This window comes from Monodelphis domestica, chromosome 6, assembly GCF_027887165.1.
Source record: "Monodelphis domestica isolate mMonDom1 chromosome 6, mMonDom1.pri, whole genome shotgun sequence".
NCBI classification, from domain to species: Eukaryota; Metazoa; Chordata; class Mammalia; order Didelphimorphia; family Didelphidae; genus Monodelphis; species Monodelphis domestica.
The window spans coordinates 85,444,242-85,472,133 of NC_077232.1; the positions used below are offsets into that span (position 1 = coordinate 85,444,242).

Genomic DNA, 27,892 nt, shown 5'->3' on the forward strand with positions numbered 1-27,892 from the left:
TCAAACCTATATTATCTGAAATGGGTCTTCAAGAAAACTGGGAACTTATATGAAATCTCCTTTATAAATTCCTGGGAAATGGCTCACTAGAACAGAGAGATAATTTGGCTTTATTGTGGCAATGAACAGAGCAGTGTTAATGGTATTTTTACAGCCTCTCAAGATAAAATGAGCTCTCCATCATTGGGGGTCTTCAGAGATCACTAACAGTGACTGTTTTGGAGGAGCTGGTAGAAGAAATTCCCGTTTGGGTAGGGGTTGGACTTGATGTTCTTTATGGCCTTTCCAGCTGGGAGATCATGATATCCTATAAAACCTTGCCTTCAAGTGAACTGGTCATTGGCCCTTGTGAAGTACTGATCTCTACTTGTGCCTCATTAGTGAAATATGATCCAGCAAATCTACAATGAGAGAGAGAGAGAGAGAAAGAGAGAGAGAGAGAGAGAGAGAGAGAGAGAGAGAGGAGAGAGAGAGAGAGAGAGAGAGAGAGAGAGAGAGAGAGAGAGAGAGAGAGAGAGGGGAAGGGAGGGAGGGAGGGAGGGAAGGAGGGAGGGAGGGAGGAAGAGACAGAGAGAGACAGAGAGAGACAGAGTTTGATTAAAGGGAAGTTCCAGGCATGAGGCATCTAGTCTTTCTCTGGTGCCTTGCCTATGGTGCTGTGGAAATGGAATGGAATCTGGGTGTTACTACTTAGAGGAAAGAGCCAATTCAGTGCCAACCGGAATCTAAACTGAGCAGGGCTTCATGTTACAAAGTCAACACCTTGAATTTCACCTTAGAACCAAAGGGTAACCAGAGCAAACTGGGGAGCACAGGACTACTTGTACTCCATATGAACTGTAGCAAACTGGGCCAGTCCTGCCTTTTGGTAGTCCAGTCTGCACAGCAGTCCCAATGCCCTCAAATCAAGGGCCAAACATGATCTCTCAGTCACTACAAGGTGATGTGGAGAGTTGAGAGAACATGGACTACAAACCTGAAACCTCCTCCTCTGCTTTGTAATGACTAGCAGAGGGAGCTCTTCCCTCCAACTTTCCCAACATCTCAGAAACCTCTGTTTTTAGCCCCTAGCGTTGCCTGTATTGCCCCCTCTCTTGCGGTTAACAAAAATTCTCCCCTACCCCATCTCCAACCTTAACTCCTAATGATTCTTATGTTGGCTTCCTCCCTCCCCACAGGTATTATTCTTTAATCCTTCATGGTTCTTATACTAGGCAGCTAGGTGGTACAGTGGATATGGGCTTAGAGTCAGGAAGACCTGAGTTCAGATTTAGCTTAGGATATTTATTAACTTGTTTGCCCCAGTTTTCTCAATTGTAAAATCAGGATAATAATAGTATTTGCTTTGCATGGTTGCTAGAATCAAATGAGATAATATTTGTAAAGTGCTTAGCATAGCACCTGGCACATAGAAGGAACTTTATCAATGTTTATTCCTTTCCTACCCACCAATCAACAAATATCTGAGAACTGACTATTGGCTAGGCACTGTGCTAGGGGTTGGGGCTACAAATAAACAAACACACACACACACACACACACACACACACACACACACAACATCCATTGGCTTCTGATGTTTCCATTCTAGTGTTGCTGGCAGTAATTCACTCTGTCACCTCCTATCTTTTTTTTTTTAAACCTTACTTTCTGTCTTAGATATTCAATATCGGTTCTAAGGCAAGAGTGTTAAGGGCTAGGCAATGGGGGTAAAGTGACTTCCCCAGGGTCACACAGGGAGAAAGTATCTGAGGCTGGTTTTGAACCCAGGATCTCCTGACTCCAGGACTGGCATTCTATTCACTGAGTCATCTAGCTGCCCTTTGGCACCTTTTACCTTAATGCCAAGTCACATCTTCCATTGAAATCCCCCCCCCCAAAAAAAAACCTGGTGGGACTCTTTCTGAGTTATTGATGGAGAATCAATAGGAACATAATTGTCACTTCATCATTGTAGCTCCAAGAGTTTAAGAAAAGAAGTTTCCGTAGTCATAGAATAAGAGACCTGAGAAATAATTTAGACTGATCTCATTTTATAGCTGAGGAGACTGAGGCTTAGAAATTAAAGTGATTTGCTGCCATATCATTTGGCCATTAAGTGGCAAAGCCACAAGTTTCTCTGATTCTAATTACAGTGCACTTTCTGTGATGTGGTCATTTCTTTGGGGCTAAAACCATGTAGTTCAAATCACATCATTTTACTAATGAGAAAATTGAAATGGAAAATAATGAAGGGACTTACTCCAAACTTAATTTCCTCCAAAGGATGAATGAAATTTTAAAAAGTATTTATTAGGGGGTAACTATGTGACTCAGTGGCTTGAGAGTCAGGCCTAGAGACAGGAGGTCCTGTGTATTGATTCTAAGGCAGAAGGTAAGGTATAAAGCACCATTCTATATACTGGGGATACAAATAGAAAAGCAGAGTACACCCCTGCTCTTAAAGAGCAAATAGAGGAAATGAAAAATAGAAGTTTCAGAAACAATTTAAGCTACAGTTATATATTCCAAGAATGTCAGACCTGAATGGGATCCTAGAATTAAGTTCTTAGCCTTTTTTGTGTCATGGACTCCTTTGATTTTCTGGCAAAGCCAATTGGGATAATGTTTTTAAATGAAGAAAAGAGAATTGCAAAGGAAGCTGAAAGTTAGTAAAAATGAAGATGTGATATTTTTCCCATTCAAGTTCATGGACCTCCTGAAATATGTACCCCCTGACTTAGAAGAAAAAGATAATTTAGTATGCTAGAACTTTAAGAACCTTTGCATATATATCATAGAATGTGACTGCTGAAAGGAAACCAGGGGCATAGAACATAAAATCTAAAAGGAACCTGATCAAGATCGTCTTAGTCCATCCCTCCTCCTCATTTCTTACAGGAGGAAAGTGGAGACTTAGAAAGGGAAATGATTCATGCACAGCTTGTCCTCAGAAGGGTAGGGATTAGGATCCAGGACTACTGACTCCCACTGTTGTGCCCAAGTTGCTGGTACTTTATCAAAGTTATCCTCAAATTTCATTGAGGGATCCAGAAGGAAATCTCTAATGCATTGCTTATTACATAAGACCTGCAGAAGAGTACTGACTAGGTCCAGTCTGACTGACTTTGAACTTCAACAGAAATTTCAGTAATATGATCCAATCCCCCACCACCCAGCCTCTTTCATGGGTGGGGTTTTCCCTCTAGTCAACAGAGCAAGAACTCTAGTTATGTCTTTTGTGACCAGCAGTGACTTAGTTAATTTACACCTTTTATTATTAAAACATGGCCACAGGACAGAGCCTCTTAATGGTTCTCTTGGATAAAAATGAGAGCAGCTCCTTTTGCCCTTCATTAACAGCACTGCCAGGTGTCCCTGTGTTTATTAGCCATGGGACTCAGTCCAGCATCCTTCAAATGTGGTTCATTTCTGACCTATTATGTTTAATTCAATGCAAAGTTTAATCTGGGGCTACATAGGTAAGACTAGTGTCTGAAACCTTGCCTAGAAATGAATGAATTTAGCAACATTTGCAGGGTGTGTGTGAGTGGGGGGCAGGAGGAATATTTTTTCTCCTTTCACATTTGTTGAGCTTTGGCTGTACAAAGAATATACTGATAACTCACATTTCTATCATTTTTAAAACTTATTGAGATGACACATGTAAAACCCCGGGGGATTGTCCATAGGCTATGGGAGGGGGCTGGGGAAGGGGAGAGAAAGAACATGATTTTTGTAACCTTGGAAAAATACTCTAAATTAATAAATAAATAAATAAAATGAAATAAAATTTAAAAAGAATTACCAATAAACTGAATGTGCTTTGAAAAATAAAACTTATTAAGGTCTTTTGTTTTTATATCATCTTCATTTCCAAATATATCATACCCAATCTGATCTAGAAAATCATCCCTTATGAAAAGAATAAAAAGAAAAAGAGAGAGAGGAATGGTGGGGAGGGGAAATACAATCCCATAAATAACTGAGTATGACAGTATATTCTTCCAAATTCATTGTTTCCTGCCTCTACAAGGAAGTAAGGAAGGTTTCTTTTCTTTTCTCTTCTCCCCTTCAGAATCAAGTTGGATCATTGAAATTATATTGCATTTAATTGGGTCAGTTTGTTTTTGTTTTGTTTCTTCCTTTTTACACTACTGTAGGCATTGCGTATATTATTTCCCCAGTGCTTCTTACTTTACTTTGTATCAGTTCATATAAATCTTTTGATAGAAGACTATTTTTCAGACATTTCCCGAGTCTCTTTATATAGTCATAGTATTTATCTACTGGGGAGGAAAAAAGGAGCTAGAACTGTGATTTCTTCTGCATAGGGAATGCCTATTGGCCTACTACATTTTCTAGTGCAGATAGTCATCATCCTCTTTGCAGTGTATGGTTTGAGAGATTTTTGCTTGCTCCACTGAGAGGTTTAAGTGACTTGCTCAGAGTCACACAGCCATTGTATGACAGGAGTTAGATTTCAACCTAGGTGTCCCTGACTCCTAGGTTAGCTGTTTATTTATCCACTTTGCCATGGGTCTTTCATCATTTCTTTTGATGCAGTAATATCCCACTTCCTATAATGTATAAGTTTACTGAAAGCACTCCTCAATAACAATCCTCTACTGAGTTTGCACAAAGAGATATTATCCCTGTTTTATAGATAAGACTTTGCAGTGACATTACTTGTCCATTATCCCACTGGTAGTGTCAGAGACAGGATTTCCCTCCAGGACACTTCTAACTCCAAATCCAATACTTTCCCTAATCTACCTCCCTATGTCACAATGTCATTTTGAATGTCTTTGGTTAGGACACTGTTATTTAGGGTGTCCCCATCACTTCCCAGTGTTAGTTACTAGGAATTTCTACTGCTATGTCATATGTATATACTAAGTGACAAATGAGTATGAGGGAAAGACCTAAAGTCAGGTGCTACTCTACATGCTCCCTGATGTCTCCTCCCCAGAGCTGAAAGTGATCTCTCCCTCCTCCCACTTTTTAGTTTACATTTCCTGGATCTTCCTTGTTCTTTGTAGGTTTTCCCTTGTGCCATAATGATTCTATATATGTGTGAGGACTGTGGAATTTTGAGGTAGAAGGGGTTGGATCCCATCCTTTCCAACCTTTTAAAGGTGAGGAAATTCCAGTTCAGTGAAAGGAAGCAAGCTGTCCAAGGTCACACAGGTATTAAGTAGAAGATCTAGGACTAATACTCCAGGCTCCTTGTCTCTGAATCCTTTCCCTGATGCCATGCTGCCTCTATTTATGAGATGATTTTAAGGCTCCCACCTCCTGAAGGGAGAGTGACTTCCCAGGATCATCATTATAATTAGCAGCATGATCCTTAAAGTAGGTTAGGGAGGAAACATTTAGTTTACTCAAATAATTTGGCATTGTCTTCTGAGCCATTACATTCAGCATTGGGGGGAGGGAGACTGGACTAATTCTGAAACAGAAATGTGTCCTAAAAAAGAGCATTAATGCATCAAAGGCCCATGCGTGGATGCTGAAAGTAAAAGAAGTAAACCTAGGCTAAGAGCCTCTTCAAATCAGCCAAGAATGGGGCTAGTTCCTTTGTATACCTCTGTGAATTCTACATATTGCTCCAGCAGGAATAGAAGGTAACAAAGAGAGGTAGTAGTAGAAGTAGGAATATGGCCTAGGACCATCATCCTCTTTGTTTTAGATCTCTTCCTCCCGCCCTTCACCTTATTCTGATGAATGGTGGAGAGACATGGAATTTCGGGTACCTTATCAGATAATGTGGATTTGGTAAGTGCAGGCTACTTCAATACTGCAAACTACAAAATGCCCAGGCACAATAAGATAGATGTTCGTTTTATTCTACCCAAAGGGAATGCCATTGTGCTTCAAATAAGAAAATTCAAAACAATTTAGAAACAGGAATTAAGAAAAAAGTGGTTGTTTTGAGGGACAGAGGTATCTGCAGTTGTAGGAAAAATAGAAAAGAATTCATTCAACATTTGATAAGCATGTATATAAATCACTAGAGGGGAAAAGCCCTAGAAAAAAATGTAAAAAAGCAACAAAGATGGAATTAAGCTTTCAAAAGGAGATTCTACCAGGAGGATGATAGTAGCACCCATCTAGATAATTGTTTTACAGTAATAGATTTTAGGGGTCTGTTGTCTCTCTGGATCCTCAGAATAGTCCTACAATAATGATGATTGTGGCTCACATTTAAAGAGAATTTTAAGGTCTGTCAAAGCTTTTTTACAAACATCATTTCATTTGAGCATCACCAGAGTCCTGTTAAGATAGGTATCTATATTGCTTACAATATGCTAGGACCTGTGTTAAATGCTTTACAACCGTTGTCTCATCTGATCCTCACAACTTTGGGAGGGAGGTGCTCTTGTTATTTCCACCTTACAGATGAGAAAACTGAGTCATAAAAGGTTAAGTGACTTATCTAGAGTCAGACAGATAGTAAGTGTTTGAGGCTAGATTTGAGCTCAGGTCTTCCTGCTTTAAACAGGGCACTCCATCCACTGCCAAGAAGGATGAAGTGATTTATCTAGTGTCACACAACCAGAAAGTATAGAGTGATTATTCAAACCAAGGGCTTCTGATTCTGAGACTAGCACTTAATTTAACACTCATTCTCTTACCATGATAGGACCTCGCCTATGTTTCCTTTTACTTGTGAATTAAGAATGACTGGGATATTTACAGATTCAGCTAGCCTTAGCTTCACTATTGTATAATTCCCTTTCTTCCCCTAGTTCTTATTAATCCTGTATGAGTCATCCACTTGTATCCACTCCATCCTTTGGTTAATAAGAGTTTTTAAATTATTTATTACTTTAAGAAGTTAAAAACTAGAATCTTGAGGGAGGTTCTGTTTTCTAAGCCCAGTCACAGTGCATACTAGGGGAAAGGATTGAGAAATTCAAAATAATCTCCAGTCTATTGAAGAAATTGTATATTTATAGGCTATATGCTTCTTGAGGGTAGTAAACATATTTTCTATAGACTTTGTATTTCTGCCAGTGACCAGTGTGTGGCACAAAGCAGGTGCTTAATAGATGTGTCTTAAATTTGAATTTTAAAATGGCAAAAGAACATAGGTCTTGACTTAAGGCTTCCTTGGGGTGGCATTAGGTAGAGACAGAGTCAGCCCTGAATAGCTCAGTATTTTGAAATTTGATGCCATTTTGGGGAGATAGTGGCATGCTGTCTCTGCTGAGTTCTCTTTTCTGACTGAAACATGACTCAGGACATAGAGGGAAGATGCTTCTAACAAAGCTGCATCTATGTAGGAACTAGAGACTTCTAAATAGCAAAGATTTCCATAAAAAGGCCTTACAGGGGTGATGGGCTAGAGAAGGGAACCCTTTGGCAAAACTTTCAAAATTATCGCCATTCTCTATCATAATCCATTCCATTGAGAAATGAATACCTAAGATGGTATTCTATAGACATTAAGCCAATCCTATTGTTCATTTAAAGAGATATATTGACCTAGGAGAAAGAATACTGACCTAAGAGTCATAAAACATTAAGTTAAATCTTTCTGTAATCATTTGTTAGTCAATTGACATCTCTAAGCCTCAGACTCCTCATGTGAAAAATGGGGATGATGATGAATGCTTGTTGTACTACCTAGCCCATAGGAATGTTGTGAGAGAAGATTTTTAAAGCCTCACATATCTGTGAACTATTACTATTTTGACTGTCAATGACAAAAGGACATCATCTTCAATCATAGGTGATATATTTAGAAGAATATAATTTTAGAGAATGTAAAAATGTGGGAAGGGGACAACTAGAGCACTGGGCCCAGAATCAGGAAGACCTGAGTTTCAATCCAGCCTCAGACCCTTCCTGGGAAAGTCATGTTACCTGTTTGCCTCAGTTTCCTTATTGGTAAGGTGAGCTGGAGAAGTAAATGACAGACCATTGCAATATCTTTGCCAAGAAAACCCCAAATGGTGTAGGGAAGAGTCAGTCATAACTGAAATGACCAAACCACAGCAATGTAGGAAGGGAGAACCATTACTTTCCTCATCTATTGACATAATATACTTAAATGATAATTATAAGAAAAGATTTTATAAAGCCCTATAGAAATGGTCACTATATTATTCAAACACTATTTACTATTTTAAATGTAATGTTATAAATTGTTAATAATAAAGCAAAAATGTGAATCACTATAATATATGTGTATATGTAAATATATACACACGTGTGTATATATTATATATATATATATATATCTTTCAGTCTTGGAATAGGTTAGAATGATTCTATAAAAAATTTGGAGGAAAGAACTACAATCAAAATAAAGCTTTATAAAAGGCTGCAAAAAAGAGGCTGCAACCCTATCTTATATGGAATTCAATATAGATTGAGAAAATTCTTCAATTTGTGAAGTATGACTATATAGTAATACAATCTCCCTTAAGGTTTAAAAACATGTGGAATTTCTCTTGGGAAATGTCTTTGATTACTGTTTCATAGCCACAGTAGAATATCATTCTCATTATTTTATAGGATCATTTTATCCAAAAATTATATTCTTCTAGACTGTTCTCCACCTTACTTCCTAGTCTTGGCTCTTACTACCTCCTTCCCCAAATCAAATCTCCCATGATAAAGGTTTGCTGAAGAGACTCAAAAGGATGCCTCAGAAACTTTAAAGGCAGGGCCAAAACAGAGTTCCACAGAAGTTTTGAGTACTGATAGCACTGTAGAAATCAGTCCACAATTTCTCCAGGAGATTGCTTTGAAGGGGGCTGACTGCAGCCCCCTTTTTTTTTTAGATAAAAAAACATTCTAGTTTCAGTGGAAAAAGAAATCAATCTCATTACTTTATTCATTATAGTTCTCATCTACTTTTTGGAAAATAAATTTATTAGATCACTGTCATTTGGGGGTGTGTGTGGGAAACAGATGGGTTATCATTCTCCAAAAAAAAGGTCCTGAAAAAGCCAGGAAATCATTGCTCAGGAAGTATAGTTTCAAAAAGATACTTAGTGAAATAATGGAACAAAACTTCTGGAAAAATTCTCAAGGATAGCGGAATAGTGACTAATCAACCATCTGTTGTTATGGATACTGCATCTTTATAAACACTGGAATATAAAATGTTTGAGGTATGGTTAGGTATAGGATCTGTGGCTGGAATCAAATAAGCAAATATTAAACTCTTGTTATATGCCAGTGACAAAGCTAGCAGCTGGAAGAGCTCTACTTTAGAGATCTAGTTAGGAATTCTTAACATTTTTTGGTCATGGACAATTTTAAGAGTCTGATACAGTCTATAGAGCCCTTTTCAGACTGATGTTTTTATATGTATAAATTAAATACATGAGATTACAAAGGAAATTGAAATATAGTTTAACAAATATATAATTTATATATACATAATACATGGCATATATGCATAAGTATGGTTTCTATGAAATATAGTTTATCAAATTAAAAAAATGCATGGACCACAGGTTAAGAACCCCTGTTGTAGCCCAAATCCTATATTTTACAGATGAGCAAACTGAGTCCCAGAGACTTGCCCAAGATCATATGGGCGATAAGTAGCAAAAGTGATATTACAAAAGTGATATTACACCCTTGATTGTGTGACCATTGCACAGTATACATCATTCTGTAACCAGATTTGGTACTATTGCCTTCTCAATTGCAGTCAATCTGTGTTAAAATAATCTGCTATTTATTTTATATGGTTCTTGGTCTTTTATCTTTGAAGACCCAGTGCCTGGCACAAAGCAAGTGCTTAATCGGTGTTTTTGGATTTAATCATAAACATCTATTTTCCTATAGGCTTGTATATGTGCAGAAATGGGAAACAAAGACCTTTGGGATGATGGAATCTTTCTTTGTGTTATGGGGACCAGATAATGATTCCTTTTAGTTTTATATTTTAAATTTCATGTTTATCTATTCTGGGGGAACTAGGATATAAGACTGATAATATGCCCATTGCTGTCCTTCCCAATCTATATCATATGCATAACCTAGTGGTATTATTATGATGTACTTTTATATAGTGCTTTATTGTTAAATACTTTCACATTATCTCACTTGTCAGTATTATCCCCTGGAAAAAAAACATGGTGGGAAGAACCCAAGACTTGGATTCTGAATACCTGGGTTTGATTTCAGGTTTTGCCACTTGCAATATAACTCTAGAGCTTAAGTTGTTTAATCTGTAAATTTCATATTCAGCCCCAGAATCTGGACTTTCCTTGGTGTAAGTATTCCACTGGTGCAGATCACAAGTCCTTTCTGACTTGGGAGTTAATATTTAAAGTTGGTTTGATCAGAACATTCATTTTAGGGAATTTAGGGAAGTTCAGTGTCCTCAGACAAGTACTTCACTAGATTCTCTCTTGTATAATCTGGCAGACTTTACTGGTGTAACTTTGGAGCTTCACCTCTACACTGTGATAAGTGTTGTAGGAAGGCTTTGGTCCTTGTTGGTAAAATGGACTTAGTGAGACATTTCACAGGGTTATTGTGAATGAAGTGTTTTGCAAATCAAAAGCATGATGTGTATATCTGAGATTGTTATTATTTTGCAGATAAGGGACCTCAGCACCAGAGATATAATCTTTGTTCAGTCATATAGCCAGTCAATGACAGAGGAAGGACTCAGCTTCATGCCTTGGGTCCAAGTCTAGTGATCTTTCCAGCATCCATTCTGGGCATCTGGGGACAGATCCCTAAGGAAAATGAGGACATTTGAGACTTTGCCACAGGCATGAGAATTTAGAGGAAACAAATACTTAAGCAAAGGACTGCTTTGGAATTTAGAACTAATTTCATTTCAACATTCTTTAAGCATTGATGCTGTAAGACAAAGATGAAACTGCCCCCTTCCCCTTAAAGGACCTTAGAGTTTGCTGGGGAAGGGAAATATGTACATAAACTATGTGATACAATGGATAAACTTGGAGTCAGTAAGACTTGAATTCAAATACTGTCTCAGACACATAACTAGTTTTGTCCTCTTCTGCAAAATGGGGATAATGATAGCACTTACTTCACAGGACTGCTGTGCAAATCAAAGGGGATAACCTAGGTAAAGTCCTTTGTGAACCTAAAAACCTATATAAATGAATGCTAATTTATTACCACTAAGTCCAGGCATTTCTTGTGCTATTTGGCTTCAGGAAAGCTTTCCTGAAGGAGGTGGCACCAGAGCTAGTAATTAATTCCCCTCCTCGTGAACTAAACTTGCCTTAATTAATTCTTGCATTATTTTCACATCATTAATTTTCAAACTTCATCTGAGGGCACTTTTTCCTTCTTTTTGTTGCTGTCCCTAAGTGTCAACATTGTTCTAGTTTGAGCTCTGTCTGGGGAAATAGGGGAGCTAAATGGGGGCACACCCCAAAAGAGGAGAAACTTTGCCTCTTTCCTAGTTTGCCCAGGGCTCATTATGTTATTTTGTATTCACTTTTTAAACAAAGAGATACATTTTCCCCAGTAGCTACTGCCACTCTCTCTGGCAGAGCTGCTTTAAAAGCCAAAGACTGTTCAGCATCAGTATTGAACACTCCGTTTCAACCCTTTTCCATCTGTTCAATCAATGTTTAAACCGTGGAGGAGCAGAGCCAATATATTTGATGCTGAGCTGTCGTGCAACAAATCATGTCAGTGTTTATCCTCCCCTTCCTCCTTAGCCAATATTGCTAAGCTGCAATGCCATTTCAAATACCCAAGCATCCCTTTTCAACCTAGTCTCGTTTACAGAAAGCCTATTTCTCCTCTGGCGGGCTTTCAGATGGCAAAGCTGACAAAAGTGAATTCTACTTCCTGCTCAGATAAACAGGAACATGGCCTATTTCCAGGCTTCATGGAAATTAGTTGTTCATGGCCACACTCCCCATTTAGAAAAGCCCCACTCATCACCAAACACAGTAGGATCTGCTTTTTCTACACACCTTTACTTTTCTTACAGGTCAGCAGCCTCAGGAAATGGCCGTGAGTGAGTGTGACACTTGTAATTTAGCTTTCTGAGGTAGGATGGACCTTTACACACAGCTAAGGACTCACGATAACTATGATAACTATAGGGAAAAATGTGTTTGAGTAAACAAGCTATCTGGTTCTCCCTGGACCCTAGTTTCTCCTTCTCTAAAATGGGCTGGTTGATTTAAATATTTAAGTTCCTTTACATTTTTAACCTTTGATACTCTTAATTTTTCTTTCAGTTTTAATATCATACATATTCAAAGAGCTCCAACCTCAAACATCTTACATTCTAAGATCCATTCAAATGCTACAATTCTTTGTCATCTAAGCTCGTTGTCATTTATAACTCTCTATGTTGTAAGGTATCTATGACACAGTGTTATGTTCTAAGGTTCCTTTGAATTTTAGCTATATATAAATATATATGTCTATTATAGTTCCCTGACCTAAATTACACAGGAATGTCAATAATATAACCATGTAATTTGTTGCAATTTCTATTTTAGATCACAAGATGGCAGTAAGATTTTAACTCACTTATGCTATTAGGTAATATGTAAATTAATTTTTATCTGATTGAAAGTGGTTTGTTCCAAAGCAGTACAATTTTGGTAGCCTAAATATTGATGAAATGATAAGGTATATTTAAAAATCACAATTTCATTCAAGTTGACCATTTGTTTGAAGTTTCATTCACAAGTAATTTCTAGCTGAATTCCCACAGTTAGATATGAGTCCCCACTCATAAAGGGAGGAAAGCTTATAACTCTTTAAATAGTTCCTGACAGCTGATCAGAGATTATCTTTGAAATCTATACACTGAACACAAAATCCATGGTTTGACTCAAAACATGAATATAAATACAAAGTCATCCTTGACATCTGTTGATTGGAACCATTTCGTGGACCTGTTCCTATTCAGAATTGTGCCATGAGTCAGGCTCATGTTTGCTCTGGGGACCAAGACTCCTTTCATCATTTGAAAGTGTAGATTTTACTTTCAGGCTTTGTAAATTCTCAGTTGCTTCCTTATTTTTTCCTCCATACTTGTAATCTGTGATTTCATCAATATGTATACTCACATAGTGATCCAAGACTGCCTTCTGTCTCCCTAGTATCACCTTGGTCAACTCTTGTCTTTGTGTGCCAATACATTCTTCTAGAAAGTTCCACCCAATGTGTTAGAGACTTTCTCTGGATTCTGAACATTCTGATAGCATGAAAACTGGTGGGACATGAGTTATATTTGTTGGATGGCACACATTGACCACTTTATCTTCCTTTTATCCCCTTTTAGATGCCTTATGCTTTTAGGATACATTTTCTGAGTTCTTGGTTAGAAATTAATTACAATTCACTCACATCTGCAACACACCTCTCCATTTCCACTGAATGATGGACAACTTTAATACTTCAGTGATCATGACATCTACAACTTGCTGCTATCTAGCAACATCAAAAGTAGTTTCCCAGGGGTAACCTAGCATGTTCTCCTGCTCTTATTCAATCCTGGACCCAGTTTATTGTCCTTCTACCTTGGTATCTGTCCAAGACTGATCAGCTCTGTGCCTTATCCTTTTGGATATCTATATCCAAATATCAATATACAATAGCTTAGTATAATCAATTAGACAATTTCCTCCGATCACATAGGTTATATTATTAAATTTTAGATGTCAAGATTTCAACAATTATCTCAAAAAGGAAAAGTTTTATTAATGAAACTCTGACCATCAATTCTTGATAGAGATATTTAAGTAGACTTTTCACAGGTAATGCAAATAATGGTGATAGATCCAATTTCTGTTATGTGTAAAAATTTTGTAAAGTGTTTTCCACATAGTAACTCTGTTATGTAGGTCACATTAGTATTATTTAACACATTTTTCAGATAATAGTAGTAATAATAACTAGCATATAGTGCTTTAAGATTTTTAAAGCACCCTATGTATGTTATCTCATTTTATGATCTCTCAATAACCCTATAAGGGAAGTTCTGTTCTAATCTATGGATAAGAAAACTGAGGCAGACAGAGGTTAACTGGCCTACCCAAAGTCATACACCGATAAATGTCTAAGGCATGTGTTTCTGAGATACCTCTAATTTAAGATGAGAAGATTAAAGCATAGAGAAGTTAATGACTTGTCAGGTCTTGGACTCAGGTCCTCTATTTCTAAGGCCAGACCCCTTTCTACATTATAGACTGCACTCATAAAAACATATGTTGTAGATTTTGTACTATTATTTTTACTGTTATTTTTACCTGTACTCTTATAGGAACATAAACCATCGAACTTTCTGAATTTAGCCAGCGAGGTTCTTATAAAAACTGGTACTCTGTGTGTGCCTGGGCTAATACTCAAAGTCTTTCCGATTCCATAGGACTTATCAGAACTTGGGTTCTGCTGGCATAGCAATGAAGAACTTGGAGTCACCTATATACTCTATTGAGACATTAAACAGTATTTTAGTAGAGAGCTATTATTGACAGTAATAAATAGTATATTAACTACAAGTCTCCAAATAAAAACATCTTCTTTACTCCATTCTTTGTGTTTCTGTTATTTGTGCTGAATCAATGATTTTCCTTCTTTGGTTACCATTGTCTACTTTTTGTAAGTGAAAACACTCACCTTAAAACCTGTTCTTTATTTTAACAGTATCTCAACAACAGGCTGTCCACAGCCACCTGGAGAAGCCATCAAGTACTGCGATTCTGTGTAACACCTGTGGGAATGTATGCAAAGGAGAAGTTTTGCGAGTCCAGAACAAGTATTTTCATATAAAGTGCTTTGTTTGCAAAGGTAAGCTTTCAATCAAACAATATTTATTAAGCTTCTACTATTTGCCGCTGTACTAAGCTCTTTCCTCATTTTCCTTTATTCTTCATTCCAAATTCCTTTCCAAACCAAATTTTTAGCCATAAATTTTTATAGCTAGAAGGACTTTTGTTAAACCCTTTTTATAAGTAAGGAAATAGAGACCCTGAAATAAGAAGTAACTCATCCAGGGTGACCCACCAAATTTATTAAGCAACAATGATGGGTCTCTAATATTGGTCTCCTGATTCCTAGTCTACTCTGCTTTCTCCTACCCTAATAGTGAGTGACTGAGTATCTCTAGGTATCAACAGTTATATCCTGGGAATTATCATCATACTATGTTGTCCTTCAGCCACATTGCTTTTCTGTTATAGAGGTTATTCCTTTTGGATATTTTTGGTTGGGAAGGAATGACTTTTGGCATATCTATTCAACATTGAGGAAGGAGCATGCTAAGCAACAGACTTAGGATCCAAAGAGATTTTGGCAAGTTAGAACAATGGACTAAACCTAAATAAGACATTTAACAGGGATAAATTCTTCTGCCTGGACTTTTATAAAAATCGATTTTAAAAGTTTAGCATATATGAAATATAGCTGGAGAATGATTTGTATAAAAATTGGTGACTACAAGCTTTGTATAAGTCAATAATATGGCATGGGAGCCAAATACCTAAAACAATCCAGTTGTTGTTCAATTGTTACAGTTGGGTCTGACTCTTTATGACCCCATTTGTGGATTTTTTTGGCAAAGATGCTGGAGTGGTTTGCCATTTCCTTCTCCAGCTCATTTGACTGATAAGAAAACTGAGGTTGTGTGGGGTCACACAACTAGTAAGTATCTGAGGCTAGGTTTGAACTCAGGAAGATTAGTCTTCCTGACTCCAGATCCGCACTTTTCCACTGTACCTCCTAACTGCCCCCAAACAATCCTGGAATCCTTTAATAGAAACATAGTGCCTGGAGTAGGAACAATAAAAATCATGCCACTAGATTCTGTCTTATGAAGAATATTGACAAATCAGAACACATCCAGAGAAAAGATACTAGGATGGGAAAAGACTAGAAATCTCATAGAAGGAGGGACCTGTGGAACAACCCAAGATGTTTAGAAAGGAGAAGAGAGGGGCAACACAGTTATTTTCAAGTATTTGAAGAGTACTTATGTAGAAATGGTTTTAGGCTTGCTTTTTGGGGCCCTAAGTAGCATTAGTAGAAGCAATGAATAGGAAATACTGAGAAGTAGATTTTGGTTCCATGAACCAAAAATCACATTTGGAATTGTCTCAAAGTGGAATAGATCACCTAAGGCTGTAATGAATTCTCTTAACTGCAGATGTTCAAGTGGAGACAAGATGAATGCTTGTTAGAGATCATAAGGACCATAGGAATAAGAGTTAGCTTAACACCTATGGTTATATAGGAAAGTGAGCCAAAAGTTGAACCCCGATTTTCTGACTTCAAATCCATGAAATCATTTCTTCCACCATACCATGCTGCTCTGTTATAGAAATTAATAGTAACTGAGATAATAGTTAGACTAGTTTACTTTTCAGACTTTGCAAGACTGAAGTTCTATTATTTTCTAAGCCAAAATCTGCCTACTTATAACTTTTGTGTATTGCTTTGAATTCTGACTTTGAGTTATAAGGAGAAAATTCAACTGGCATTTAGATACTACCTTTGTGTCCTCAGTTTCTAGGGTCAAGGTGCCTTAAAATGGTATGAGGAAATAGACAAAAGCACCAATAGCAGAGTCATGAACTTGTCCAGCCATTCTGGAAAGCAATTTTGAATGGCCACCCAGTTACTAAACTGTGTATACCATTTATCCTAGCAATACCCACCAGTACTCTGCCCTAAAGAGATCAGAGAAAGCAGAAATGTCTCCATATGTCCAAAAATATTTATAAATCTTTTTTTGTTAGTAGCAAAGAATTACAAACAAAAGGAGTGCTCATCAGTTGGGAAATGGCTAACTATGAAAGAATTACATTGTGATGTAAGGAATGATGGGATAGTTTTAGGGAAACCTGGGAAAACTTGTGTCTGATAAAAAGTAAAGGGAACAGAACCAGGAGAAAAAACTTTAACACTATAAAAAGGAACCACTTTAAATGTGATCAACACAGCCATGGGACCAAAAATGGAGAATGCTGTCCACTTCCTGCTAGAGAGGGAACAGACTCAATAAATACAGAAGGAGACACATTTTGGGATGTGACCAATGAGGGAATTTGTTTTGTGTTTTGCTTGACTAAGTTTGTTACAATTTTTCTTTCATTTGCTAGTGTGGAGAGAGGTAGGAGGAGGGAAAAGAAAACAAATGTTTGTTAATTGGAAAAGTAAAATTTAATTTTAAAGAGGTTTTAGAGAAAGCAAGGGGGGAAATCACAGGAGTACTTTAGGCAAATGAGTATGGTTTTTGGGTCTCTGGTTCTTCAAAAAGAAAAAGAGATGGGGTTGGGGTAGTGGGAAGAGTATTGGAATAGAGAGTTTCAAGACTTCTTCCCACTATTAATAGATTATTAGTACTCTAATTCAATTTTATGTAATAAAATATATCACAGAATCATTGTCCTTAGAGCTGGAAAGCGAATTTAATCTTTTCTTATCTATATTCCTCATTTGACAGAGGGGTGAAACAGAAATCCAGAAGGGGCAAGGTCATACTTAAAGTTAGAAGGAAAGCTAGAATGAAAGCCTTTTGGACTAAACTGAGAAGCTTTTATTGAACATGCTATCAAAAAGGGACTCATGCTCTTTTTCTGTTGACTGAAATATGGAAAGATGTAGAAAGAGCACATCATAAGTAAGCAAACCAGCCCCGGGCATTCTGAAAGGGAACCATTTAATGGGTCAATGATGCCCTGTCAGTTTACCCTACTGAAACAATCTTTCTCCTAGTTCAGCCAATGAAGGAGCATGTTTTTATACACTTGGTACATTGTATGTGATGAATATACCTTCCACAAGTATTGGCTTGTACCTACCTATAGGTCAAATCCAGTCTCTCACAATGATTTGCTATGTTTTTCTCATCTGAATCATCTGCTCAGGGGCAAAACACCCCCCCAAAAACAAAAAGCCCCCAAAACTTCTTTTGCTTAACTTCTTGGGTTCTTTCTAGCTCTAACATTTTATGCCTGTGATTATACAAATAAAAAGTGCGAGAATATTCTCATAGGAGATGTCATAATATCTTTGTCCTTGGATTTTATAATAGTGATAATGATAGAGGCTGCCTATTCCATTTTTATATAGTTCACATTGTTAGGATTTTTTTTCTGATATCAAACCCAAATACAACTCTACCAATTGTTCCTGGTTCTTCCAGGTCCCACTGGGACCAAACAGAATAAACCTAATCCCATATCCATATAACAGGTCTTCAATTCTTGAACATAACTTTTATGCCTTCCTCTTCAAAAACTTTCCCCTATCCAGTCTTCTCTTTTCTATGTGAAATAGCCTCAATTCCTCCAGTTGATTCTCCTATGACTTAGCTTTCAGGCCCTTTACCATCCTGTTCACTCACTAGTTAAATCAACATTCTTTTTAAATTATGGCACTAAGAACCAAACACTCTGATGAGAAAAAAGAGTATATATTAGGATTATTACCTACAGGCAGTTAGGTCTTGCAAGTGGATAGAACACCAGGCCTGGAATCAGGAAGATCTATGTTCAAATCTGATCTCAGATACTTATAAGTTGTATGACCCTAGGTAAGTCACTTAACCACTATTTGCCTTAGTTTTCTTTACTATAAAATGAGGATAATAACAGCATAGGCTTCCCAAGGTTATTCTGAAGATCAGATTAGAAAATAATTGTAAAATGTTTAGCCCAGTGCTTGGCATATAACAGGTGCTATTTACATGCTTATTCCCTTTTCCTGGAAGCCACACCTCTCTTAATGCAGTTTAAGGTTACATTACCATTTTTTTTTGGCTGACATTTCACAGTAATAACTCATATTGAGTGATTGTCCACTAAAACTTCAAGATCTTTTCAAAATAACTGCTGTCAAACCATGTATTTCTCATCTTATGCTTGCAAATTTTTTTCTGAACCTTAGAAAGAAGACAATATTTCTATTGAGTTTTATCTTATTATATTCAGCATCATATTCTAACTTGTCAAAATCCTTTAGGATCCCAACTATGCCTTCTATTTTGAGCTATCCTTTTTAATTTTGTGTCATCTGCCAATTTGAAGAACAGGAGAATAATTTACATGGTGACTGTAATAATGTAAAGATAAATGATATCAAGAGACTTCAGAACTCTGATCAATACATGATCCAATCATGACTTTAGAGATCTGATGCTGAGGCATACTTCCAAGCTCTTGGCAGAGAGGTGGTGGACTATAGGGGCAGAGATATATCTATTTATTATTATTATTATTATTATTATTTACTTAATTTTATCCTCTTGAGCTGTCTAGCAACCTGAGGCTGGGTTTGGATAATTTACTTCTCATTATAAGCCTATAAGCTCTCTCTCTCAATAACTGGCTCAAGTCCCTACTTAGTTTTATTAAATGTTAACTATTTAGGAAATTAGAGAAACTTTCTTTCTTATAGGAATTATTCATCTATAATTAAATATTAAAATCTACATACACATGTAACTTAATAACAAGTAGACTCAGTAATAAACACAAAGACATATTAATTTATAACATTTTATCTATGACTAATGTCTCAACCTGTATTAGCTCACACCCTCAATATCTTAATAGATAATTCCTTTTTCTTTTCTAAAAAATTGAGTCATTCAATTCACTCTAGACAGTGATTAAGGTTTCTTAAGAATCTTAATATTTATCTTCAAGATTTTCTTTGTTATCCCTTCAGTAATCATAATAAAATATCTTTCAGCTTCTTTCAAACACTTCATAGAATTCTCTTTATAAACTTCTTTTAGAATTTCCACAAAATAACAGCTAAGATAGTTCTTATAAGGAAGAAGTACTTCATCACCTCTTTTCTTTCTGTTGCATAGATTCTTCAAAGATCCTCATAGATTACAGATAAAAATCACTCTCACTTTCTCCCTGCCTCAGTGGGAAGAAATGCTTCACATTAAGCTATTTCCTCAGCTGATTCTAAAGTATCATGTTGAACTGAGCTGATGGATCTGAATGCAGATCAAAGCATACTATATTTCACTTTCTTCTTTTTTTCCAATTTGAGATCTTGTCCACAAAATGATTAACATAGAAAAATGCTTTACACAATTGCACATGTAAAATCCATATTAGACTGCTCATAGTCTCATGGTGATGGGGAGGGTTGAAAGGAAGTAAGGGAGCAGAAGATAAGGAGGGAGGAAGAGACTTTGGAACTCAATTTTTAAAAAAAATAAATGTTAAATTTTTTTTTACATGTAACTGGGGGAAATTGAAAACTTAAAAAAAAAAGATCAACTGATTTTTAAAAATCACCCACCCAGAACTATTATTCTTCTAACAATTTATTTGAACTGTTAAAGTGATAAGTCTCCTTAGTATCCACAAGAGAGCCATTTGAAACAAATGTAAGTGTGTGTATCTATATGTATATTATTTTTATTACACATGAAAAAATCAGGCTTTCTGTAATATTATCTCAGCAGGCTAATCTCTGTTGACGATGGTGAATGAAAGTGATGTACTGTATTGTCCACCTGTTTGGAAGCTGTTTGTCACCCTTGGACCCCTGCTAAATGACTAGATGTTTTTACACTATTCATATGTCATTCCCTTAGATGACACACAGCAACTTTTTATCCAGTTATTTATATCCCAACAGATGGACATGTTCTCATATACAAACCACTCCCTGTTACCAAGTTACATGGAGAGCTCATAATTTATTTTTTTTCTTCCTGGCAAACACTTTGTTCCCCCTCTTCCGCCTCCCCTCTGTTTTCTCTACAGATTCCAAAATAGTTAACTGGGAAAGCTTCCATTTGTAATTAAATCTAAAGCCCTAGGTTTTCTATGGTTGCTCCTGAGTTTAACCTGTCAGTTTAAAATGGAAGGAGAGCCCTGCTTTTTTAATGGGAAGATCTAACTTTGAGGCTCCTTCCTTAACCCCTTTGCAACTTACCTGTGTGACTGGACAAGTCACCTCACCTCTGAGCATTGTTTTTCTAATGTGTAAAATGAGGGCACAGGAGGAGATGACCACAGAGGTCCCCTCCAGTTAGAAATCCTAGGAATCTGTTAATCAGTAAGGATTTGTTAAATACCCAGGCATGGCTAGGCTGGAACTATAAATGCAAAAATGAAAGTTGGCATTCCACAAAGAGAACTCGTATGGAGGAAACAAGGGAGGGAGTCTGAGAAGCAAAGGATGAGGAGGTAGAGCATTCTAGATATGAGAGACTGTGTGCAAAGGCACAAGGAGAGAGGATGGGGTGTCATGTGTGACAAGCTGCCAAAAGGCCATGTGAAGGATGATAATGTACCTACTAGCAGGGCTGTGGTAAGATCATGGATTTTTAAAAATAAGCCTAACTTAGAGAGAGATGTGGACAATGAGATTAAAGCTCTATGAAATAACAAGGACAAAAGCCCAGGTTTTCTTTTTCATTGTCGGTTTTGTCTAGAGGAGTTTGAAACCAAACTTTTTTCTTGGTATGGCCACGGAAAAGATCAAAGAGGCTGGCAGATAGGTGTTTCAGTGGATAGAATGCCAGGCCTGGAGATGGTCCTGGATTCAAATCTGATCCTAAACACTTCCTAGCTGGTGACTGCGCAAGTCACTTAACTCCAAATGCCTAGTCCTTACTGTTTTTCTGCCTTGTATCAATTCTAAGACAGAAGGTAAGGGTTTAAAAAATTAGGGAAGCCAATTACATCATCTTATATACTTGTTTTCTAGATCAAGCTGAGAAATGTCAAGACTCCAAGTAGGTAAATTAGAAGGTTTCAGCTATAATACAAAGGACTTGGAAATTCCTTTTACAAGCTTAACTTATATCTCACAACTTCATAAAAGTATCATGAATACAAGATTCGTTCAACATCCACTGACTGTTCATATTTCTGGAGTGCCTTAGGGTTTACACCTCAAAGCACATTTATCTTGTAACAATCACAGAGGACAGTAAATGCAAATATTATTATCCTTATTTGGTAGATGAGCAATTGAAACTCAGGGAAGCAATATGGCTGAGTTGGGTGTCTGGATTCCCAAATCCATTGTAGTTTTCTTTTCTTTTTTTTTAGTTCTCTGTTCATTTAATTGAATGTTGTCTATAATTTTAAAAATTAATTTATTTAGAATTCCATTGTAGTTTTCAAGCCAATACCCTTTCTTTTAAATTAGACAGACTCAAAATAATCCTCTTAGGCTCAGAATATTGGAATTGCAAGGCACCTTTGAGATCATTTATGCAAGCCCTTTCAATTTACAAATGGGGATCTAGGAAGGGTGAGTGCTTTGCCCATGTTGACACAGTTAAGAAAGTCTTTGAGTGAAGCCTTTGGATTTTTGATCTTCCTGTTTAGAATTTGGGGCTTTATCCACTTCATCATGATAACTCTTAATCATTGGAAAAAACAGGATCGAACAGTCTTTTCATGCTAGAAGGTATTTTAGCAATCATGGAGGCTAACTTTCTCATTTTAAATATCAAAAACCTGAGATGAAGAGATGGAAGAAGCATCCAAAGTCCCATAGTAAATGGAGACAGTTTGGGCTAGATAGTGTATGAATCCTGATTCAGTTATTCTTACTAATAAACAAAATTAGTATTTTTCCCTTTTTGGGTAGGACAAGTTAGGTTATTTTTACTCAAAGATGATTCCAGATTAGGGAAGTTAGGAAGTCTTTAAGCCATAGACCACAGAAAGTGTCCCTTTCTTTTCCCAGTAAGCTAGAATTATGAAACAAGTGCCACCTTGAGTGATCTCATTGGAAGAAAGATGAGGAAAATAACATAAGAAGGAGAGAAAGGATATTTGTAAAGGATCATGCAAATATTTAGAGTTTTGTGGGAGCGAGGAAGTAAGATCATTGAATAGCAAATTAGAATTGCTTTGTACAACCAGAACTGTCATCATAATGGTAAATATTAGCAATCATGACCATTTCTACAGTGTTTCCAAGTTTACAAAATACTTTACTTGTGAGACTAGTTTGAAATAGGCAATGCAGGTATTGTTTGCCTATTTTATAAAGGAGTATTGTGATGCCCATTTTGTAGACGAAGAAAGTAAAGTTCAGAGTAAAAAAAGAACAGTAGTTTGGGGATCACAACAGAATTAGAATATTTCATATTTGGAGAAGATTTCAAAGGATATAGAATAGGGACCTACCATTCTTATCACCATAACCACCTACCACCAGTGACATAAGTAAGATAGCTGAAACAAGAACCTCCTAAGGAAGAAAAAGGAGGCAGCATGTGCCAGGCAGGTCAGACTACCACCACCCCAACCCCTTTCTGGTGATAGGGAGTCTAAAATCCCTAGTCCAAGATCTTTTAGAATTGGAATCCTCCCTCTCCCCACCACCTAATTATGATTCTAGCACTGGATTCTTAGAATCATCCTCTAGAAGAGCCACTATTGTGGAGAAGGATCCCACCATCCTTGTTGCCACCAAAACCAGCCATTGACTAACCATCATCCTTTAGTTCCCCTGCAACTATTGTCCAACCTTTGGGGAGCTACATCCTGCTGTGATCAGCTGTGGGTACTATGGTCCACACCTACTTAACCATAGTTACTAAAGGACTGAAAAAGGACATCCTTGGAACTGACAAATGGTCCAAGTCAGAAACAGATTTGCCACTGAACCCTAAGAACTATGAGGCCTTTCCATCTGACTTATTTGCTGCCAAAACCTCCTTTTTTATTATTGTCTCCCCCTTTTTACACATGAACTCCTGGACAGCCAGGGATGCCTCCTTTTTTCATTGGAATCTCCTATAATTTTACACAGTGTCTAATCAATATTTCTTTCCTTCATTCATTTCAGAACATCTGGTCCAATCTGCACTTGACCAAATGGGGATGGTGCAATACAGTGGGAGGGATGGGCTCTGATGTCAGAGGATCAGTTATGCTTCTGCTTATGTTTATAGTCAGTGTTACCTTAAGCAAGCCCTGTAATTTCCATGAGCCTCAGTTTCCTCATCTGTACAATGAAGGAGTTGGAATATATAGCCTCTGAGTTGTTTCTATTTCTAACTCTCTGCTGCTGAGAATTCATTCTCTTTATAGCAAAAAAAAAAAGTGTGCTTTTCTCTTTGCTTGGAGAGGCTATCTGTAAAACTGGCACATCTCCCTTTAAGGGCAGTGCTGCTTGTTGGGAAGTTTTTCCTTTCTTGTTTGTTGTTCAGTCATTTCAGTCATGTATAACTTTCTGTGACCCTATTTGGGGTTTTCTTGGCAAAGATACTGGAGTAGTTTGTCATTTCCTTCTCCAGCTTACTTTATAGAGGAGGAAACTGAGGCAAACAGGATTAAATGACTTGCTTAATCACAGCTAGTGTCTGAGTCTGGATTTGAATTCGGTTTTCCCCAACTTTAGGTCTTATCTGGTGTTCTGTCCACTGTGCCACCTAGCTGCTCATACTATTCCTAAATTTATGTCTTCAAAATTTCCATGTATTTCTTAGCTCTTCCTTTTGGGGGCCAAGCAGAATAAGGCTTATCCCTCTTCTATATGACAGCCCCAAGCTAAACATTCCTGGTGCCTTCTAAGGATCTTCATCATTCTTTATCTTGAGGTCCTTTATCCTGGTTGCCCTCCTTTGAAAGTTCTCCAGCTTATCATCAACCTTTAAGATCTGGGTTCAAATCCCTGATCTCATGCTGCTGACCTGTGTGACAGATAAATCACTTCATTTCCTTGGGCTTTAGTTTCCTTTTCTATAAAATGAGGAGTTTGAACTACTTGGCCACACAGCTAGTGGACTTAAACATACGTTCTAACTATGAGTCAATGGTGGCTTTTTCCACTACAGCATTCATCTTCTCAGAATTACATGATGACAAATCTGAGAAAAAATGTATTTCGATACTATCATTTTAAATGTTTGATATTCTAACAGTTCTGAATTATGGGAAACTCTTTAATGAAATGGGAGTTTTTCAACATCATAATTATCTTTAAAAAATGAATTTCAAGAGATAGCTAGGTGGCTCAGTGGATAGAAAAACAGGATGTCTTGGGTTCAAATGTGACCCCAGATACTTCCTACTTGTGTGACCATGGGCAAGTCACTTACCCCAGATTTCCCAGCCTTTACCACAAGTCTGTCTTAGAATTGATATTAAAACAGAAGGTAAGGGTTTTAAAAAATGAAAAATTAATTACTATCACTTTTCAGAAAAGGAGGAAACAGAGATATATTCCTATATAACAGAGAACTCTAAACTTACTATGCAGAGGATTCTATTGTAATAAAATAGTCATAGTTTAAAAAAATATTGGGGAAATATTAGCTTCTTTGTTCATATGGACAAGTTAAAGAAGGAATTGCTCGGAGCCTGTTGGAGCACAAGGGTAAAGTAGGAGGAGTACAAAATGAAATTGACCACACAACACATCTTTTTAAAAACTTAAATTTAATGGATTTTCCTCTTTCAGAACAGATAAATTAATTATTAGGTTAACTTTAGGTTAAGTACACTAAACTGACATACACACTTAATGCACATAGGTCTGCTTTACTATGGTAGTCGATTATTTTTGGACATCCTGAATGTCTGCCACTTTTTAAATTTGTGATCAGATTTCACACCCACACCACATTCCTACTTCCTTCCTTCTTCCCGAAATCTGAGCCTAATTTGCTCCTCTTGTCCCATTAAGAAAATATTTCCTGGGGTGTGACCTTTCTCTAATTTAGCTCAGGACTAATGTTCTTCATTCCATTTTTCTTTCATACCAACTAGTCAGAGAATTCAGATGAATTCCCTTTCAAATTTATTTGGGTGAGGGGAAGGTGAAAAGTAGTTTTAGATCATAGAATATTAAAAATGGAAGGGGCTTTGGAAAATTGAATGTTAGAGCTGGAAGGGGCCTTAGAAACCATTTAGTCTATATTTTTATATATGTAGAAACTGAGGCATGTAGAAGAAGGGGAAGGGAATGAGTATTTATTGTGCCTACTCTATCTAGGTCCTGTGCCAAGTGCTTTTTTCAACTATCTCATTTGAGGGTGGGTAAGTGACTAGCCCACAGGTTGTTTGTGGCTCTTCTTGGCTTTCAATGTTCTCTTAATGACAGAGTGAGATATCTCTGCTTGAGAGACATCTGGCCTTACCTTGGCATATTCTAAATAGGTAATAAAGATTAAATATCACTTAATGGTGAGAAGGAAATGACTGTGAGAACATCAGTGGACTGCTGGAGGCTATCTCATACTTCTATTGAAATAGCTCTTTCAGAGTTTACCATTGCTCAATCAGAGGGAGTTCATCATATTTCCAGCTCTTTGCCACCATGAAAATGCTGTATTGGCTATCTTGCTAATTCCTTCATTTTACAGATGAGGAAACTGAGATATAGAGAAGTGGCATAACAACTGTGGCATAGTAAAAAGAGCACTGTGTTTGGGGTTAGAAAATCTGAATTTGAATCTCAGCTTTGCCATTAACTGGCAGTTGACTGTGGGACCTCAAGCGTGATACCAGGGCCATGTTTGTTGGCACTTTGGTGGATGGTAAATAGTGCAACAATTTAAGACAACCTAGATGGATTAAGGTAAATGCTGCTTGCTTGACATGTAAAATAAGAAGAATAATTACACTGCCTACTCCATAGAATTATTGTGAAGAGCAAATGAAATTATGTCTGTAAAGCATTTTGCATAGTTTAATGTGCTCTATCTTATTACCCAGAGTGATTTGACTAAGTAGCAGAGCTTAGATTTGGACCAGGCTTCAGGCATGCCTAGCCAGGATTCTTCATATTATACCGTGCCTGGGGTAGATCAGAAAAATAAAGCAGAGTCCCTGACCTCAAGGACCTTCTAGGTTTTGAGGGGAAATAACTCGTGGAAAGAACAAAACTATGTCTCAATAAATGCTTACTGAATGAATAATTAAGTGCCTACTATGTACCAGGCACCATGCTAGGCTCTGGGGAAACAAACATACAAAGAAATGGGACAGGCTCTAACCCCCAAGAGGCTAATATTATTATTGGAAGCAAATATCTTATCCTAAGTGGTATATAAGACCTGAGGAAGGGCAGATCCCTAAATGTTTTAAGGCTAACATTGAGTTGGGGGATGGCAGATAGTCCAACAATTTAAGAAAACATAGATGGACAAGGTAGAAACAAAAAGCACTGGGGAGTGGGGAGTTCAGAGTAGAAATCTGTGGGATGAGAGCGGTTAGATGGCTCAGTGGATTGAGAGCCAGGCCTAAGGATTGGAGATTCTGGATTCAAATCTGACCTCAGGCAATTCCTAGCTGTGTGGCCCTGGGTAAGACACTTAACCTCCAATGCCTAGCTCTTACTGCTTTTCTGCCTTGAAACTTAGTATTGATTCTAAGACAGAAGGTATGGGTTAAACAACAACAATAAAAAATAGAAATCTATGGAAATCACTTGCTAGATGTTAAGGACATTTCCATTTGTCTCTAACTCTTCTTTATTACTCTTGTGGTGGCAGGTATTAGATCATCTGCCTTGATTGATGATCACAAGGAAATACTGTAGTGGGCCCTTCAACAACAGAGCCCTGCAGATCCAATTCCCCTGATGTCTAGATGGAAGAATTGGAATCACCCTAAGCTATAAATAATAAAAACCCCTGAGAGGCAAAGCAAAAGAAAAGGGCCAGCTTGTTATGATTCACCCTGTCCTAGAGGGAGAGATAGGCAAAAATTGTGTAACTGCCCCCTTTTGTGCATTTAGTCCCCATTATGGGATTGCTGCCCAGAAGTGCAGACACATTTTTCACAAAATTTGATATTACAGTGAATTCTTGTCTTATTGAAACTGATGCTCTCTCCTCTAAGGCAGATAATCACACCTCCCTACTTTTCTTCCTGGGTGATCTTTCACTCTTTTTTTTTTTTAAGAATTCTCACAGCAATGGGGGTAGCTAGTAGTTTCCTGAGATTCAACTAATTGTTCTTGAAGCATGATATAGTAGATG

The 27,892-nt window shown here is 37.2% G+C and overlaps 1 protein-coding gene across 13 annotated transcripts in view; it reads left to right on the forward strand.

The window, feature by feature from the left end:
* Positions 1–27,892, forward strand: part of ABLIM2 (actin binding LIM protein family member 2) — a 335,657-nt gene that overhangs the window by 91,092 nt on the left and 216,673 nt on the right. For all 13 annotated transcript variants that reach the window (XM_056802386.1, XM_056802381.1, XM_056802379.1 and 10 more), the window contains exon 2: positions 14,611–14,754. In XM_056802386.1, coding sequence (XP_056658364.1) covers positions 14,611–14,754 — 144 coding nt within the window. The remainder of the gene's footprint in view (positions 1–14,610; positions 14,755–27,892) is intronic.